General features: G+C 38.9%; 2 protein-coding genes and 1 long non-coding RNA gene across 5 annotated transcripts in view; all 3 read right to left on the reverse strand.

Moving 5' to 3' along the window:
- Nucleotides 1-3,949: 3,949 nt before the first annotated feature.
- Nucleotides 3,950-4,736, reverse strand: LOC134750470 (uncharacterized protein CG16817-like). Its single transcript, XM_063685634.1, has one exon. It carries the CDS (start codon nucleotides 4,570-4,572, stop codon nucleotides 4,060-4,062), a length of 513 nt encoding a protein of 170 aa, XP_063541704.1. The 5' UTR covers nucleotides 4,573-4,736; the 3' UTR covers nucleotides 3,950-4,059.
- Nucleotides 4,737-6,384: 1,648 nt separating this feature from the next.
- On the reverse strand, nucleotides 6,385-13,315 carry LOC134750477 (programmed cell death protein 2-like). Of its 2 annotated transcripts, none has more exons than XM_063685656.1 (8): nucleotides 13,112-13,315; nucleotides 12,866-13,032; nucleotides 12,586-12,783; nucleotides 11,258-11,370; nucleotides 10,506-10,630; nucleotides 9,231-9,384; nucleotides 8,295-8,433; nucleotides 6,385-8,176 (listed from the first exon to the last, which is right to left on the reverse strand). In XM_063685656.1, the coding sequence occupies exons 1-8, from the start codon at nucleotides 13,217-13,219 to the stop codon at nucleotides 7,849-7,851; spliced, it is 1,332 nt and encodes a 443-aa protein (XP_063541726.1). In that variant the 5' UTR covers nucleotides 13,220-13,315; the 3' UTR covers nucleotides 6,385-7,848. The 2 variants fall into 2 exon arrangements, with proteins under 2 accessions (XP_063541726.1, XP_063541717.1); XM_063685647.1 differs by having other exon boundaries at nucleotides 8,295-8,439.
- A 1,409-nt stretch (nucleotides 13,316-14,724) lies between these two features.
- LOC134751414 (uncharacterized) overlaps nucleotides 14,725-16,776 on the reverse strand; it is a 440,348-nt gene continuing 438,296 nt past the window's right edge. For both annotated transcript variants that reach the window (XR_010128652.1, XR_010128653.1), the window contains exon 2: nucleotides 14,725-14,861. This is a non-coding gene — a long non-coding RNA (uncharacterized LOC134751414). The remainder of the gene's footprint in view (nucleotides 14,862-16,776) is intronic.

Here is a 16,776-nt window from a genome sequence, read left to right on the forward strand (position 1 = left end):
GACATCTATTGTCGAGAAGCAGTACTGATAATTCCGCTACTTGACGCTAGATGTCGAGTACGAAAATAATAGTGTTTTTGGTATGGAGTGAGCACTATGTCTACTTAATTCTCTTTCCTAAAATGGAAGATAGTGGCACCTACACAATGACAAATTTGGGTATTATCTTCTTTAATTATACGAGACCCTTCCAAACTTGCTTACCTATAAAATGAATACCTCATTCATTTTACTTTAATAAGGAAGTAGTTTTCCAAACGGGGATACTGCTAGTTCTTTAAAAGGGTATCCTTTTTTAGGGTTCCGTACCTCAAAAGGAAAAAACGGAACCCTTATAGGATCACTCTGTCTGTGCGTCTGTCTGTCCGTCTGTCACAGTCTATTTTCTCCGAAACTACTGGACCAATTAAGTTGAAATTTGGTATACATATGTAAGTTTGTGACCCAAAGTTGGACATGTAACGTAAACAAATAAAATTTAAACATGGGGACCACTTTTGGGGGGTAAACAAGAAAATTAAAAAATAAAGTTTTTCAAACTATATCGTGTTACATATCAAATGAAAGAGCTCATTGTGAGAAACTCAAATATTTTTTTTTTATAATTTTAGGATAAACAGTTTAGAAGTTATTCATGAAAATATACAAAAAATTACCATTCCCCCCTTTATCTCCGAAACTACTGGGTCTAAAATTTTGAAAAAAATACACAAAATAGTTCTTTACCTATAGATTACAGGAAAACCTATTAGAAATGTGTAGTCAAGCGTTAGTCGGACTTAATTACTTAGTTTTTGATCCAACTCCTACGGGTTTTTTAAAGACATTTCACTTACATTTCAAATAAAAAATACATTGTTTAAATTGTGTAATGTACGGAACCCTTGGAACGCGAGTCCGACTCGCACTTGGCCGGTTTTTTTGTTTAATAATCATAGCGCTTGTAATTTTGATTATTAAAATTTTAGTAAATGGATGGTAAACCACAAGGCTTTTTGAATGGCTTTATTAAGAGGGGGCTCGCGCTCTGGGGCTGGGGCTACTCTATACAATCAAGGGCAAATGCCATAAAAAAAAACACTCGGAAACACAAGACTATAGTTAGTACTGTTAGTAGTAGCTTTGTAAAGGCAAAACGACCATATGTGAATAAAATTGCACTGAACGGGTTAAGTGCTTTTTCAACACACTTGCTCAAAACGACGTTTTTATTCCACCGATTTTTGGCTCATAAGTCATGATCCTAGATATTAAACACGCGTGCTTTTTCAGTATATTTTAACACTCGCGCTTTTTTATTATATTATCCGACTGGGTTAAGAAGGTAACTGATTGCTAATAATATGCATGGAAACGGAGCCTTCTTTAGTTACTTCTAAAGTCGAGTAGATTTTACCACGCGGACTGGCGGGCGCCGGCGCCCCCCGACCGCCTGCCGCGGCCCGGCCGGCCCGAGGGGTTGCTGGCAGTGATAGACCGCGAGCCAGGCGCAAACGTCAGTCATCGCCTCCCGGGCGAAAACTCGTATAGCGGTTAACGGCTATGTATGATGAACCCTCGTGAACGTGAGTTGCCGATCCGTTGGTGGGTTAAGGAATGGCAGCTACCGAAACGCGTAACACGGTCTTTCCACCGCGATACAATAGGCTGACGATTTGTTTTATTAACAATAGCATCTAAACTATCATCTGACAAAGTATCAAACGGGAGGCGGTGACGCCGATGACTGAATTTTTACATGTTCATGTGACCAGCTGACGGTCTTTCCACAGCGATACAATCGGCTGACGATTTTGTTTATTCACAATAGCATCTAAACTATCATCTGACAAAGTATCAAGCGGGAGACGATAACTACATTTTTTTTATAGAATTTATTTGCTGCCATTCCTCAACCCACCAACGGAGCGGCAGCTGACGTTCACGTGGGTTCATCATATATAGCCGTTAACCACTACGAGTTTTCGCCCGGGAGGCAATTGGTCATGGAAATCTGTTCCTGGCCCGCGGTTTATAAGACTGATTTTAGACTTTTACTAACCGTTTTTCAACACACTTGCTCAAAACGATGTTTTTATTCCATCGATTTTTGGCTCATAATCCTAGATATTAAACACGCGTGCTTTATCAGTACCTATAACATTCGTGCTTTTTCATTATACTATCCGACTGTGTTAAGAAGGTAACTGATTGCTAATAATATGCATGGGAAACTGAGCCTTCTTTAATTGGTCGGACTGGCGGGCGCCGGCGCGCCCGCGGCCGGGGCGAGGGGCGGCCAGCAGTATGACAGATGCAAGACTGCATACTAACAATAAAAATTTGATTAATATGAAAGTTTTTTTTTCCTCGCAAGTGTGTGGAAAAACGTCGTATGAAACGCGTGTGCATTCATTGGTCATTACACACATCGGCTTTCTTATTGCGCGCTCGCTTTTAGCTCGCGCGCACAATATCGCCTCGTGTATAATGACCAACTTAGCACACTTGTATCACAATGTACTATTAACAATTAAAATTTAATTAATATGAAAGTTTATTTTTTTTCCCCGCAAGTGTGTGGAATACGTCGTATGAAACGCGTGTGCATTGGTCATTACACACATCGGCTTTCTTATTGCGCGCTCGCTTACAACTCGCGCGCAAAATATCGCCTCGTGTGTATTGATCAACTTAGCACACTTGTATCACAATGTACTAATTATGAGGCTATTTGATATTTGTTAAGTGAAAATGAATTTGCATTAAGTATTTGACGATTTAAATGACCCTGACTTATGTGCAGGCAGAGCGATCCTTTGCACCCATAACGCTGGCGTGAAAGAGATCAATGAATGTGTGATGGGTCGGTTACTGAATGAGCCAATGCATTGGAATACATAGTAAGATAAAAATTGCAAAATAGTTGAAAAGGAAACCTTTAATAAGGCTTCCCTTCCAATATCTCATATGCCGTATACGGGACGTTCACACGGCGTCTATTCGGGAAAGCCGTCTGACCATGTGAACGATTTTGTAAGTTGCCATACAAACTATGCTGTCACTACGGTATTCGATAATATCCCGTATACGGGAAAAAATTACACCGTGTGAACCTAGGCTAGGTTCACGTTTAAAGTGCTTTAACACATTCACTGCCAGAGCGAGTTACACGCTATTTTTTAGATTTGTAGCAGTGTCTACATACTGACTGATGAGCAGCTGCTTAGCAGGCCACTGGCAGTAAATGTGTTAAAAGCTTAAAAGGCTAATGAACAGGTTTCAGGAACAAAAATTTGGAAAGCAAAACCTACAAATAATCCTATTGATGACCCTCAACGGGTATACAGGACCTGGCAGGTTGCTGTCAAGCATATTTTACACCGAATCAAATCAACCAAGTGCCAAAGTGAATGTGATGTTGAGGGAGATTGGTAAATTAACACTGTCACTGTCAGTACTACAGTTGTCTTACTGTAGTACAGGTTCCATTTAACACTGTACATGTTTGGTTAATTAATGAGTTAGGTAATTGCCACAGCAAACATGTTAAGCATCATTAAGCCCACAACTAGCCTCTCTGTTGCTGTACTCTCAGTGAATGTCTTAAAACCATCGCTGTTTGAGGTTGAAGATGGTGACTTTCAGAAAATACTCTAGCTGCCTGCAAACCAAAACCTGCCAAGACAAATTGTCACTACTTTGAAAAAATCTCGTAATCCACATCCTGGGTATTCAGTTGAAATGCAGTCACGCTGTATGCATTGCATCCCATAATTACTAGATTTTTCTTTTGATCGAGTTTTTTCAAAGTAGTGATAAAATGCAATTTTGACATCTGAAAAAATAATATAAATACAATGAAATGAGAGGAAGTTAAATAGGTCTTCGGGCAACTAAAGGTTATAATAAGATTAGTATTCAAAATTATAAGTAGAAAGAGATAGTCCAAATTAGCAATTCCTTTAAATGCAAATTAACAATATTTTTGGCAAAATTTTATTATAACCGTAAAAACCTTAATATACATAATGTACTGTAAATGTTAAACACTGATGTTAAATATCTGTTCGAGCGGGTTTATTCCAGATCGGGTAGGTTTTCGTCATCAGAATCGCTCTCCAGGTCGTCGAACGACGGTTTTTCGGCCTTGTCACCGGCTCCACCGAGCCCGCCACCACCGCCACCCATTGACCGCAGCATTTCTTCTATATCGTAGTTCATAGCACCTCCACCTTCCTCCTCCTCGTCATCTTCATCTCTCCACTTGTTAAAGTCGATCTTCAGATAGTGCGGCTTCTTCTTGTCCTTCGTTAACGACGGCCAGTAAGGCGCATCCTTCTTTTCTTTGCGCAATATCATTTCTATGCACCTGCCTTTATTTACGAAAGCGCTAGTATCAGGAACCACGGCATCGTATAAAGGTATAGTTACCTCGTGTGTTTTATTGTCTTGTGCATTTAAGCCTTTGAAATATACCGAATCTTTTTCTATTTTAATTGTGGGGTCTTTTGATTCGACGCTAAACGTGAGGAATACATCTTCTTTCCGCTGGGCCCATAAAACGGGAGGTGGGGTTGCAGTTTCGCTCATGATGAATATTCACAAGTTACACTTTTGTAAGATTGTAAGTCAATAAAATTTGTAAAGTAATTGATTATACTTTAGTTTCTATGGACACAATTTTTCCGATTTCACGACTCGATTTAGCACGTTCACCAAATCACCGCCTTGCCGATTCATAAAAGAAAAAAGAATTGATAGGGTTACCAATTACAATTACCAAGTATTTAATTTCAAGCTCTTAATTTCAAATAAACTGAAAGGAGCATAATTTCCAAAAAAAGTTCCTTTAATTTTCTTTTAAATAATTATCATAATTTTAAATAAAAATAGTGATTTTGTTTTTTAATACCAAATATTCAATGCAAGCAATATTCCCGATTTCTTCTCGAAAAATCTTAAAGGAGCGTTCGGATTCGTACGTAAGCACTACTTTTTTCGTAGTTAGTTGCCAAATATAGAATATTAGAATATGTCCTGTCCTACTGAACAAACTCAATTCCTCATTTTATTATTTTTTATCAACAAACACCATTCATTTCATGGGCTTGAATATTCGAGATATGCAGACGCGAGTCTTTGCACTCCGCGGAATTTGGTAATCGAACGTATATCAAGATTTAAGATTAATCCAGACGGGACAATTTTTCGCCAATCCGATTAAATTGTTCGATCAAACCATGCCGTGCACACGCCAACTTGGCTCGCCTATTACGCTCCAGACTACGCGGCGCGGAGCCGAGGACGCGAGTGTGGAGTCGATTTCGCTGATTAGCGAACTAGACTCCACACTCGCGTTCGCGGCTTCGCGCCGCGATTCGCGCATGAGTGTGAAGGGACCTTTACTTCATTCAGGAAGGAATAGCTTTATATATAGTTAGTCAAACCAAATTGTCAGTAAATAAGAACAAAAAAACTATACTCGTCCTTTTCTCTTGGGTGCTAGTACTAGTGTAAGACAAAGATAGTATGATTTTCTCTGTATGTTTGAAATGAGACAGTCCTTTGACAAATTATAGTTGGTCAAGCAAATCTTGTCAGTAGAAAAAGGCGGAAAATTTTAAAAAAATGGGCGCTTAGGGTTATCGTCCCATAGAAAATTTGAATTTTGCATGCTGTTTTTTATGCCACTAGATTCCATTCCTATCCAGTATCAATAGTTTACAAGGGGTCAACTTACGTAATGTACTAAACCGCCACAAATTAAAGAAAACCTTTTCCATACATTTACTATGGAGAAAAAGTGAAATTTAATTCACATTTTTCTATCTCGCCCATCAGTAATGTATTTATACAGTATTATGGTCCTTAAACGTAACAGGGCTGATTGTCGAGATAGAATTTTTTAATAAAATTTCACGGTTTCTCTCTGTAAAATACCACAGGCGAAGGCAGACAGGTTTAAAAAATATCGGTCGAAAATAATATGGAAGGTTTCTAAAACTAGGTACATTTTTATCAATGAAGAAATTTTATAAGACTCCATAAACATTATTTATTAAACATTCAAGTATTTTTATTGCACATTATACTGTACAAATAAGGAAGTTATACATATACTGAATGAATGACAGTGTGGAGTTAATAGTTCAGCACTATTAACAAAGACACATATCTCTTACTATACAAATACATATAGCGATAAATAGGTAGGTATGTAAAATGGACGTATTTTTGCAAACGGGAACCAACCCACACCAAATACTCATTGAAAATCGAACCTTTATGTTAAAACAATGTAGTAAACATTTGAATGAGTATTTGGTGTGGATTGGTTCCCGTTTGCAAAAATACGTCCAAATATAGAACATAAACACAATATAAGATAACAATAGCTTACCATCTACCCTAGCGTTTGCTATGAAGATGTATAACTACACATTTAACGTATAGGTTAATAAGAACACCACTAAATAACAATATTTGGATTGGTTTTCTACCTTCACAATGACACAATTAACGAGCTTCAAAATATGGCCTTAAAACGATATACTACTTATACTTTCCACTTACAAATTATACAGTATGATTATTGAGAAATATATCACATATGAATGTATACATTCACTTCACACATAAATAAGATTGTTTATCACACTTTGAAAATAAATATTTAAAAGAAATTAATATTGCTAATTATCTAGAGATTAAAAGACCACTTTTAGTTTTACTGGAGTATAGTAATGAAGTAACACTGACACTAAATGCACCGCAAGAAAATGCTTATACAACTGTCGTATGGACGAAAAAATGTTATTGACTATTTGTTGGACTATTTTATGGTATTCCTATCACTTAGAACATTATAGCAATGTCAACTTTATTATTTTAAATTTCTATGAGACATAAAATGCTTCCTACAAATCGTAATTGAAGACTAGTATTGTTAACCACTGCTTTAATTCTATCATTTTTTATTTAATAATGGACACGCCGGAGCCGGACACGCGTGGTCGTTTCTTTTTAACATCCGTCAATTATAAGGTTTGATTGTTTCACTTCTGGTGCAACATTCTACCTTTTTTCTTTTATTTCTTTAAAGCTAATGTACGCGTTCGCGTGGCTAACAAAACGTGACAGTAGTAATTTAATTTTCACCTCAGCAGCTCGAACAAGCCTACTTTCGTCACTCCCTGGAGTGAGGAAAGTGCGACTTTCCTCACTCCAGGGAGTGAAACAATGTAGCTTTTTAATTTAGTGAAGGCCATGAACTTCATACTTTTATTACTTTTTTTTATGGTACGGTACGGTACGGTACGGTACGGTCCGGTCCGGTCCGGTCCGGTCTCGTATCGTATCGTACATATTATAATACTTTTTTTTTCTGTTTATTCTGCGTAATTCGAAATACATTTTAACCTTTAATATGTTCTCACTACTGAGGTGAAAAATTATGTGTGCAACACGAGAGCAAAGTTATTTTACATTTCGTGTTTTTGAGTCCCTCGCTACGCTCAAGATTCTACCTTAGAATCACTCGCTTCGCTCGTGATTCAATTATAGAATCTTTCGCTTTCTCAGGACTCAAAATAAACACTCGCAAGAAAAACCAACTTTCCTCTCTTGTTGCACAAATAACTATTGTTAAACGTCTGGCAACGGCTATCAATTTGCCAGCAATAGGCATGGGCATGACACTTTTATCATAGCTCTATAGTTGTAATTTGTCCGGGTGACCAACTGGTTATAAACCAAACTGATAAGCCAAACTTGGCTTGGCAATTCTCTACACCTACATAATTAAATGTAAGCCTTCAGTGATATTATGCTACTGTCACATTTCCCCGGCCAGCCGCTCGGCTCCGCTTAAACAACTTCAGGCTGGAAGACGACGGTCTCCGGCACGAGCGCGTCGCCCGGCTGCCAGCAGCTCTGCGCGCACGTGAACACAAACACCGACAGGAAGTGCAGGTGCGAGAGAGCGGGAGGCGGCGACGCGCGGGAGAGGGGTGGGAGCGAGAGGGTTGCAGCGAGTTCTGGCACGAGTTGGAGTTCGCAGACGAGGCGGGAGCCGCAGCGCGCGCAGGCGGCGGGCGCGCATGCGCCGGGCGACTCGGGCGTGGGCGTGCGCGCGCCGGCGCGGCGCGGCAGCGGCAGCGGCGCGCCCAGCAGCGGGGCCTCTTCAAGGGAGTACCTGAAATTTGACTAAGTATGTGGTAATCTGTGTGACAGGATCTCGAGAGTGTTCCGTTTTGTATGAAAATTGTGAACAGCATAAAACTAGGTGGTTATTTTTTTTACATAGAAATTACCTTAAGATCTGCCCCGGGTTCTTCCTGAGGCGGGACAGGAAGGCATGGAAGAGCCGGTCTCCGTGCAGCGGCGCCGTCTCCTCGTACTGCTCCTCGTCCGGCCCGCCTCCGCCACCGCCGCCGCCGGCACATACTACCTCTAGTTCTAATAAAAAATACTTCGGTTACAACATGTTATTGAATTAATAGCAAGTATTAAATTGTATATTACGTTACACCAACCACATTTGACGGACTGATCAACATCATCTGTGGTAATGGTGGTAGTTTCTGGCATTCATAAGTGCATTATGTATAAACTGTGTGTAAAAATTTTTTGGCTTTTTTTATGTTTCTTTCTTTTTGTCTGTTACCTTCCATGATTATTTCTCACTTGATGGTCTCATTGGAAGATCAGCGCTGGAAGTCGCGAGCAACATGCTGAGATAAGGCCATTTCGTGACACTTTATTCTCACTTTGACGACCGGTCTGGCCTAGTGGGCCGTGACCTGTGAAGCCGATGGTCCTGGGTTCGAATTCCGGTAAGGGCATTTATTTGTGCGGTGAACACAAATATTTGTTCCCGAGTCATGGGTGTTTTCTACGTATATAAGTATGTATATCGTCGCCTAGCACCCATAGTACAAGCTTTGCTTAGTTTGGGGCTAGGTTGATCTGTGTAAGATGTCCCCTAATATTTATTTATTTATTATTTATTATGTTCTTTTTATGTATGTCTATTGTCTGTGTTTACGAAATATTACGAATAAAAACATTCTATCTATTCTACTCATTGAAACATGCCTAAATTGAAGAATAAAAACTTTCATTGAACAGTGAACTATGAATCTTCCCATTTAAAAAAATAGCAAACGTTTTAATGGATGCTTTGGTGCACCCAACTCAAACGCTAAAAAAGAAGAATTATTTTTAATATAAGTATTATCTCGAATTACCATTTTCATTCTTGTATTTATTGAGCAATTCCGTCACCCTGTCATCTTGGCTAGACGCCTTGTGCCATTCCTCTTCAACGTAAATGTATTTGGGCACAAACTGCATTGGAGCGCACATCAATCGGCTTCGTATGTCCTGCGGTAACTCTGCCGTCTGAAAAACAATACAACTTTTTAATGAACAATATAGCACAACCCAAATATGTAGGGGTATTCCACGACAATGTCGGTTACGAAATACGATTCTTCTAATATTTCATAAAATGCTAAGAAAGGAATGTTTGGCCGGGTAATATTTCATGACTTAGCTAACAAATTGGCAGTAATAGTTATTTACGACACAAGTGCGGAAAAGAGGAAATTCGAAACGAGTGGCGATAAATTAAAACACGACCGCAGGGAGTGTTTTAAATCGACACGAGTTGCGAATTACCTATCCGCACGTGTATCGTACAACGTTTTACAGTACATATAGCCCTTTAAACTTTCGACATATGCACGAAAAGGACTCTTTTACGCACTAGTGCGAGAAAGTAGCACCATAAGTACTGTAAATATATTTTTTAATACAGTTGCTCAAAAAGTGGTACTTTTTGTGGCTGCGTAGCGTGCGAGAAGCTCAATTTCTCGAACTAGTGCTTTTTACTTTTTAGTTCCAAACTATCATATCATATCATATCGTTATGAGGAGGTGTCGTTGACCAACCCGCGCCGGGCCCGCGGCGGCCGCGGCCGGGGCGCGCACGAGTATGAAGGTATCGCGGGCTGCGGCAGCTCGCGTATCGCGGGCTGTATAGGTACTTTTGGTTTTGGTTTGGTTTGGTGGTATGATTCTACTAATGATATATTAATTTATAATTTTTTCGCAATTGTATTAAAAAACGTCGTTTACAACACGTGTGAAATGTCTTTTTACCACTCGTACCGAGTCTTGCCACTCGCTTTCAGCTCGTGGCAAGATAACTCGGTACTAGTGGTAAAAAGACATTCTTTTCACACTAGTTGTAAAATGTACTATTTTAGGTCTATACATTTGTTTCAGGTAGCTGACATACCATGCCCTCGTAATGTGTGTGGTTGTGACAATTTCAATAATAATTTCATAATCATTAGTCCAGCTGATGGCATATTATCTAGTGACCATCTCACATTGTCACTAAAGTTGTATTTCTGCGCAAAGGAGCACTGGCGATTACTAACATATTGCCACTTATCCACATTGCATAAACCAACATTCAAGCGCTAGGTAGATGACTGTTCCTCCAACCAACATACCTGGTGCAGTAGTGCTTCTATATCGTTGGAAGCGGCAGTGGGTGTGTCGACAGTGACAAGGCCCGGCTCGTCACCACCCTCTAGCTCTGCTGCGGCCACTGGTACTCCTATAGCCCCTACAGCTCCTGATGAAATAGAAAAAAAAATACTTTATCTTATTTTCCATCTATATGAGTAAAATTTGCTGGTAAGTTTCTGCCAACAGAATGCTAAACTAGTCAAATGCTGTTCAGTATTCATGACACAAGTCCACCCTGGGTGAGGTTTGACTAGTCAATAAATACATTTTATAACTGTATCTAATATCTGGGGCATCCTTTCCAGTGCACAGGGGAAATATGGCTATAGTAGCTGTGAAAAAGTTTCTGTTATGTATAGACCGTGCAAGTTAAGAAGTACATTTTGACAGTTATGAATTGACCCTTATATTTACAAAGCTAAGACCTAGCGTTTAACTGATAGCCTTTATGTCATAAGGGTCAATTCATAACTGTCAAAATTTACTTCTTAACTTACACCGACTATAATGTATATGTTTCTGGTATGATAGTCCATTAATTTGAAATAGTGTCACAGAATGTATTATGCCAAAAAATAACAGTCTTATTAAATGGCTCTGATATAAGCTCTTGACGACTAGCATTCTACACATAGTTAGTACATAGGGAGCCTATGTACTAACTGAGATAAAGATAAACTAGCAAATTTTGATTATTTTGATATTGTCATCAGGAGGATAATGTTAAACATACCTTGCACTGGAGACATATTGGCATTGTGTGCATCAAACACATGTAGATTACCAAGAGCTTGCTCTACAGTTTCCACTTCTAAGGAGTTGCTTTCTTCATCCTCATCAGAATTCCTAGTATAGACATTAAAGAGTTTTAGAATAGTAAAAAGTGGCTTTCCATAACAGAAGGGTCCTTATGCTTCAAGTGCAAATTCTGATAAAAAGCCTAAAAAGGACCTTATTACAGATGAAGCATAAGGACCTTTCTTTGATGGAAAGCTACAAATGGTCTACATTATACCAAGTAACAACAATAATTTACGTTAGCCTGTTAAAGTTAGCTAAAGGGTGCTAATTTAAAGCCCTTTGCCTGGTATAAATCAGGTTTATACCTATTGACTGAAAAATTCATAATTAGAACTTAAATTAAAGCTTTTCTGATTGAATTGATATACAGTATTGTCCTTGTACTTACCAAAGATAGATATAACTCCGTAATAGATGGATACAGTCTAAGGAAAAAACGTGCCTCGAAAATCACGAAAATTTGATTCTCGATCAGAGGGCGCCACTAGTTTTGGCCTACACTCGTATAGAGGGCGTTGACGGTTTCGTTTGTTATTTATAATTTTAACGCATATCAGTGAAAGGACATGGGTCAAAATCATAAAAATAATTAATGCAAATAAAAAAAATCATTTATCCATATTTAAATACATTTTATGGTATTTTTATAAATATTTATTTTTAGTTTTAAAGTGTGTCGACAGATGGCAGTGAATTTACTGGGGTTACAAAATTTACTATGACAGTACCGCTCTAGTATAAGTTACTCTATGTACTTACTAAAGCTGATATTTGCTTGTTTGCCATTTTTTATTTTTTTGTCAGATTTTGATAAATACTGCCTTGTGTGAAACTTGGGTGCATCGTTTGCAGACATTTCTGCTTGTTAAAAATTAATAATTGGTAGGTTTGAAAAGATTTTCATTCTGGTCAGAATAAACAGGATATCAAAATTTGGGACAAAAAAATGTATGATAATTCCCATTGCGTTATGGAAAATTCCATACGTTTTCCGTAACTCAGTGGAAGATATTGTAGGACATATGGTGAAATTGTGCTTATGCTGTACAGAATAAGAACTCTAAATTTGAGGTTAGAGTATAACAAGGGGGGGGGGGGGGCTCTTTTTGCCAACATTTTTATAAAAATTTGGTGTTATGTTTGAAAAAAAATGACACTGAAATTTTCTAAGTCCCAAGAATGGCGGCTTTGCTATACCCCTAACCCATGAATTTATTATTTTTCACAGTAATATAGCGAATGATCTCTTTGTAATTTTACCTGTGCATGCCATTATTAGGGCTGGGAGCATTATCCACATTCATAAAGTTTCCGTTAGCAGTGTCGCCATTGTCATTCTCATCCCATTCATCAGCGCCAGTACACCAACTGAGATTAGTCTCAACCGACGGCAAGTTCACTATTGTACTTGACTGTTTAATGGAGTTGTCTTGATATTGGCTTCGAACACAAACCCAACTGAAAATAGTTTAGCCATACAATTAAATTCTAATAAATTTCAAGTAGCTTCTTAATAACTAGTAACTAGTATATTGTTTACCTTTCTGATTGAATCCAGCAATTAGGATTAATACAGGCGAAAAGATATAAAGTGCGATGATAAACTGAATTTTCAAGAGGAGCATAGCATTGGACAATTAAAATTCTGTGCAATCCACATAATTGACACTTGGAAGGAAACTGTACGTTCTCGATAGGCGGCCAATCCTGTAGGAAACAATTACTTATTATCATGCTTTGCTTTGCTAACCTATTCAAATATTTAAAAAAACATATTGCCACTTACGGGAAATCCACCAATTTTATTTACTGTATAATTTAATAAAGTTTGGTGTTTTTCACCCACTGCCTCTTCTTCGAACCCTAAGTAAACTTTACCCTGCTGTTTTGCCATTGTATGTTCATAAATTAAGATTATTTCTTATTTCATTTAATCAATCGCGCGGAAAGTACAATGCATTGAACACAAAAGTAGGACAGAATTGATTGATTTTGACGTTGACGTCTTACTTCAGTGTTACCACGACAAAAAAAATGATTTAATCATGAATCTACTGGATTAGGCATGAGGGGTGGGGGGAAATGACCGAACGGGATAGTCTTTTTATATCTTTCAGTAGGAGTAGCAGATAAAGCGCTATTATTGTTTGTCCTTATCACACTCACATTTTTTTTTAATTCCCCACCGTATGGTTTATGGTGGGCAACAAATAGACTAGAAAAATCAGTTTGTCACATTGCGTATGTTCAGTCCCTCACGGGCGCAAGCGTATAGCACATCTATAGGATCCTACTATCTATGGATAAAAAAAAAGTCATTTATATAAAAAAAAAAAAACAAATCGATTTAAAGCAGCTTACACATCATCGCACCGCACCAAGGTCATTGCGAAACCATTTTGTCGCATGTTCTGTCCCGCACGCGTATAGCCCATCTATAGGATTCTACTATCTATGGATTCAATCGATTTAAAGCAGCAGCAGCAGCAGTACGCAACACTTAAAGCCATAACAAACCATCGCACCGCACCAAGGTCATAAGTAAGAACGAGAAAGCGATATCGCTTTCTCGCTCTTACTTATGGATGCCTCGCACAATGACCTTGGTGCGGTGCGATGATGTGTTACGGACATTATAGCCGTAACAAACTACCGCACCGAATGAGATAACTCTTTCCCTCACGCGCGGACGCGCGGGGTCGCTGTGAGGTGCGGTAGTGTGTTACGACTTTTACGATCGAAGCCGACGTTGAGGGCCCTCCACACTCATGCGCGAATCACGGCGTGAAGCCGCGAACGTAAGTGTGGCGTCGATTTCGCAGATTGTTCACGCCTTCGCGCCTAGGTCCCCGTTTTTTGTCGGTTTATTAGCCCGCGTCAAAGGAGGCGCGAGGGCTGTCTGTAGGAGTAGCAGAGAAAGCGCTGTTATTGTTTGTCCTTGTCACAGTCTCACTTTTTTTTAATTCCTCACAGTAAATTTAATAGTATGGTTTATGGTGGGCTACAAATCTACTCAACCAATCATCGTAGTACGTCCATGAAGTTATGAGTACATCATAATCATAAAACGTCATTGGCAAAATCCCTCTTGCCAAAACCCACAAGAGGAAAGCCCTTTATAAAAAACCGGCCAAGTGCGAAAAGGTTTTTATTTTTATATTCGAGTTGATTGAATGAAAGGTAAATTGCGGTTTACGATTTATGACGTATTAAAAAAACTACTTACTAGATCTCGTTCAAACCAATTTTTGGTGGAAGTTTGCATGGTAATGTACATCATATATTTTTTTAGTTTTATCATTCTCTTATTTTAGAAGTTACAGGCACACACCACACACACACACACACACACACACACACACACACACACACACACACACACACACACACACATGTTACCACCTTGGAAGTGTCTCTCGCGCAAACTATTCAGTTTAGAAAAAAATGATATTAGAAACCTCAATATCATTTTTGAAGACCTATCCATAGATACCCCACACGTATGGGTTTAATGAAAAAAAAATTCTGACTTAATTCTATGTATGGGGAACCCCCAAAATTTAGTTCCTTTTTCTATTTTAGTGTGAAAATCTTAATGCGGTTCACAGAATACATTTACTTACCAAGTTTCAACAGTATAGTTCTTATAGTTTCGGAAAAAAGTGGTTGTGACATACGGACGGTCAGACAGACATGACGAATCCATAAGGGTTCCGTTTTATGCCATTTGGCTACGGAACCCTAAAAAAAAAGTTATACAAAGACAAATCTAAACTTTGTCGCCTACAACGGAGTGACGTCCTATTTGAGCACTAGGTTAGGTTAGCATTAAGCAATCTGTATAATACTTACCGATTAACAACACGTTTGACTCAGTCCATCTGTCGTCAGTCGTCAGGCCTTGAGGATCCTTAAGTAGAAACTGTAGACCGTTTCGAAATGAATATTACAGGTGAGTTGGAGCCCATACATGAAAAGTACCCAATAGGGTTGGCCGGTCGAAGTATTTAGCAGATGTCACCAGCATAGCTAGCCCTGTCAATCCCTAAGGGCCCTCCACACTCATGCGCGAATCACGGCGCGAAGCCGCGAACGCGAATGTGGAGTCGATTTCGCTGAATGACTCCACACTCGCAAACTTCACGGCGATTTCGCAGTTTGGTTCTCGCCAAGATGGCGGAAAAGCATCAGCTGATCGAGTTTAACTGCTAGTTATTGTCGCATCGTAAGTGATTTAGCTATTTTTCCATTTTGTTTTGTTGTAAAACCGTAAAATATAGCCGCTTTATATAATATAATTATTATTTATCTTGCCACATACGAGTCAAAATAGTGTGTAATGTGGAGTCTTGCCAGTTCGCGATTCGCGTCTCCTTTGACGCGGGCTAATAAACCGACAAAAAACGGGGAACTAGGCGCGAAGGCGTGAACAATCTGCGAAATCGACGCCACACTTACGTTCGCGGCTTCGCGCATGAGTGTGGAGGGCCCTTTATATGTACTACTGAGATACTTACCAATTTTTTTTAATTATTCAGGTTGTTGGTATAGTTAAAAAAACCGGCCAAGTGCAAGTCGGACTCGCGCATGAAGGCTTCCGTGCCATTACGCAAAAAACGGCAAAAAAATCACGTTTGTTGTATGGGAGCCCCACTTAAATATTAATTTTTCACCTCAGCAGCTCGAACAAGCCTACTTTCGTCACTCCCTGAAGTGAGGAAAGTGCGACTTTCTTCACTCCAGGGAGTGAAACAATGTAGCTTTTTAATTTAGTGAAGGCCATGAACTTCATACTTTTATTACATTTTTTACTTTTATTACTTTCGTCACTCCCTGGAGTGTGGAAAGTGCGACTTTCCTCACTCCAGGGAGTGAAACAATGTAGCTTTTTAATTTAGTGAAGGCCATAAACTTCATACTTTTATTACATTTTTTTTATGGTATATATGGTTTGGTATGGTGGTGTATGGTATGGTTTGGTATGGTATGGTATGGTATCGTCTGATATGGTTTGGTATGGTATGGTTTGGTATGGTATGGTATGGTATGGTATGATCTGGTATGGTCTGGTATGGTATGGTCTGGTATGGCCTGGTATGGTATGGTCTGGTATGGTATGGTATGGTATGGTTTGGTATGGTATGGTATGGTATGTTATGGTATGGTATGGTCTGGTATGGTATGGTCTGGTATGGTATGGTATGGTATGGTTTGGTATGGTATGGTATGGTATGGTATGGTATGGTATGGTATGGTATGGTATGGTATGGTATGGTATAGTATGGTACATATTATAATACTTTTTTTCTGTTTATTCTGTGTAATTCGAAATACATTTTAACTTTTAATATGTTCTCACTACTGAGGTGAAAAATTATGTGTGCAACACGAGAGCAAAGTTATTTTACATCTCGTAAGAAAAACCAACTTTCCTCTCTTGTCGCACAAATA

The sequence above is a fragment of the Cydia strobilella genome, chromosome 2 (assembly GCF_947568885.1).
Source record: "Cydia strobilella chromosome 2, ilCydStro3.1, whole genome shotgun sequence".
Taxonomy (NCBI): domain Eukaryota; kingdom Metazoa; phylum Arthropoda; class Insecta; order Lepidoptera; family Tortricidae; genus Cydia; species Cydia strobilella.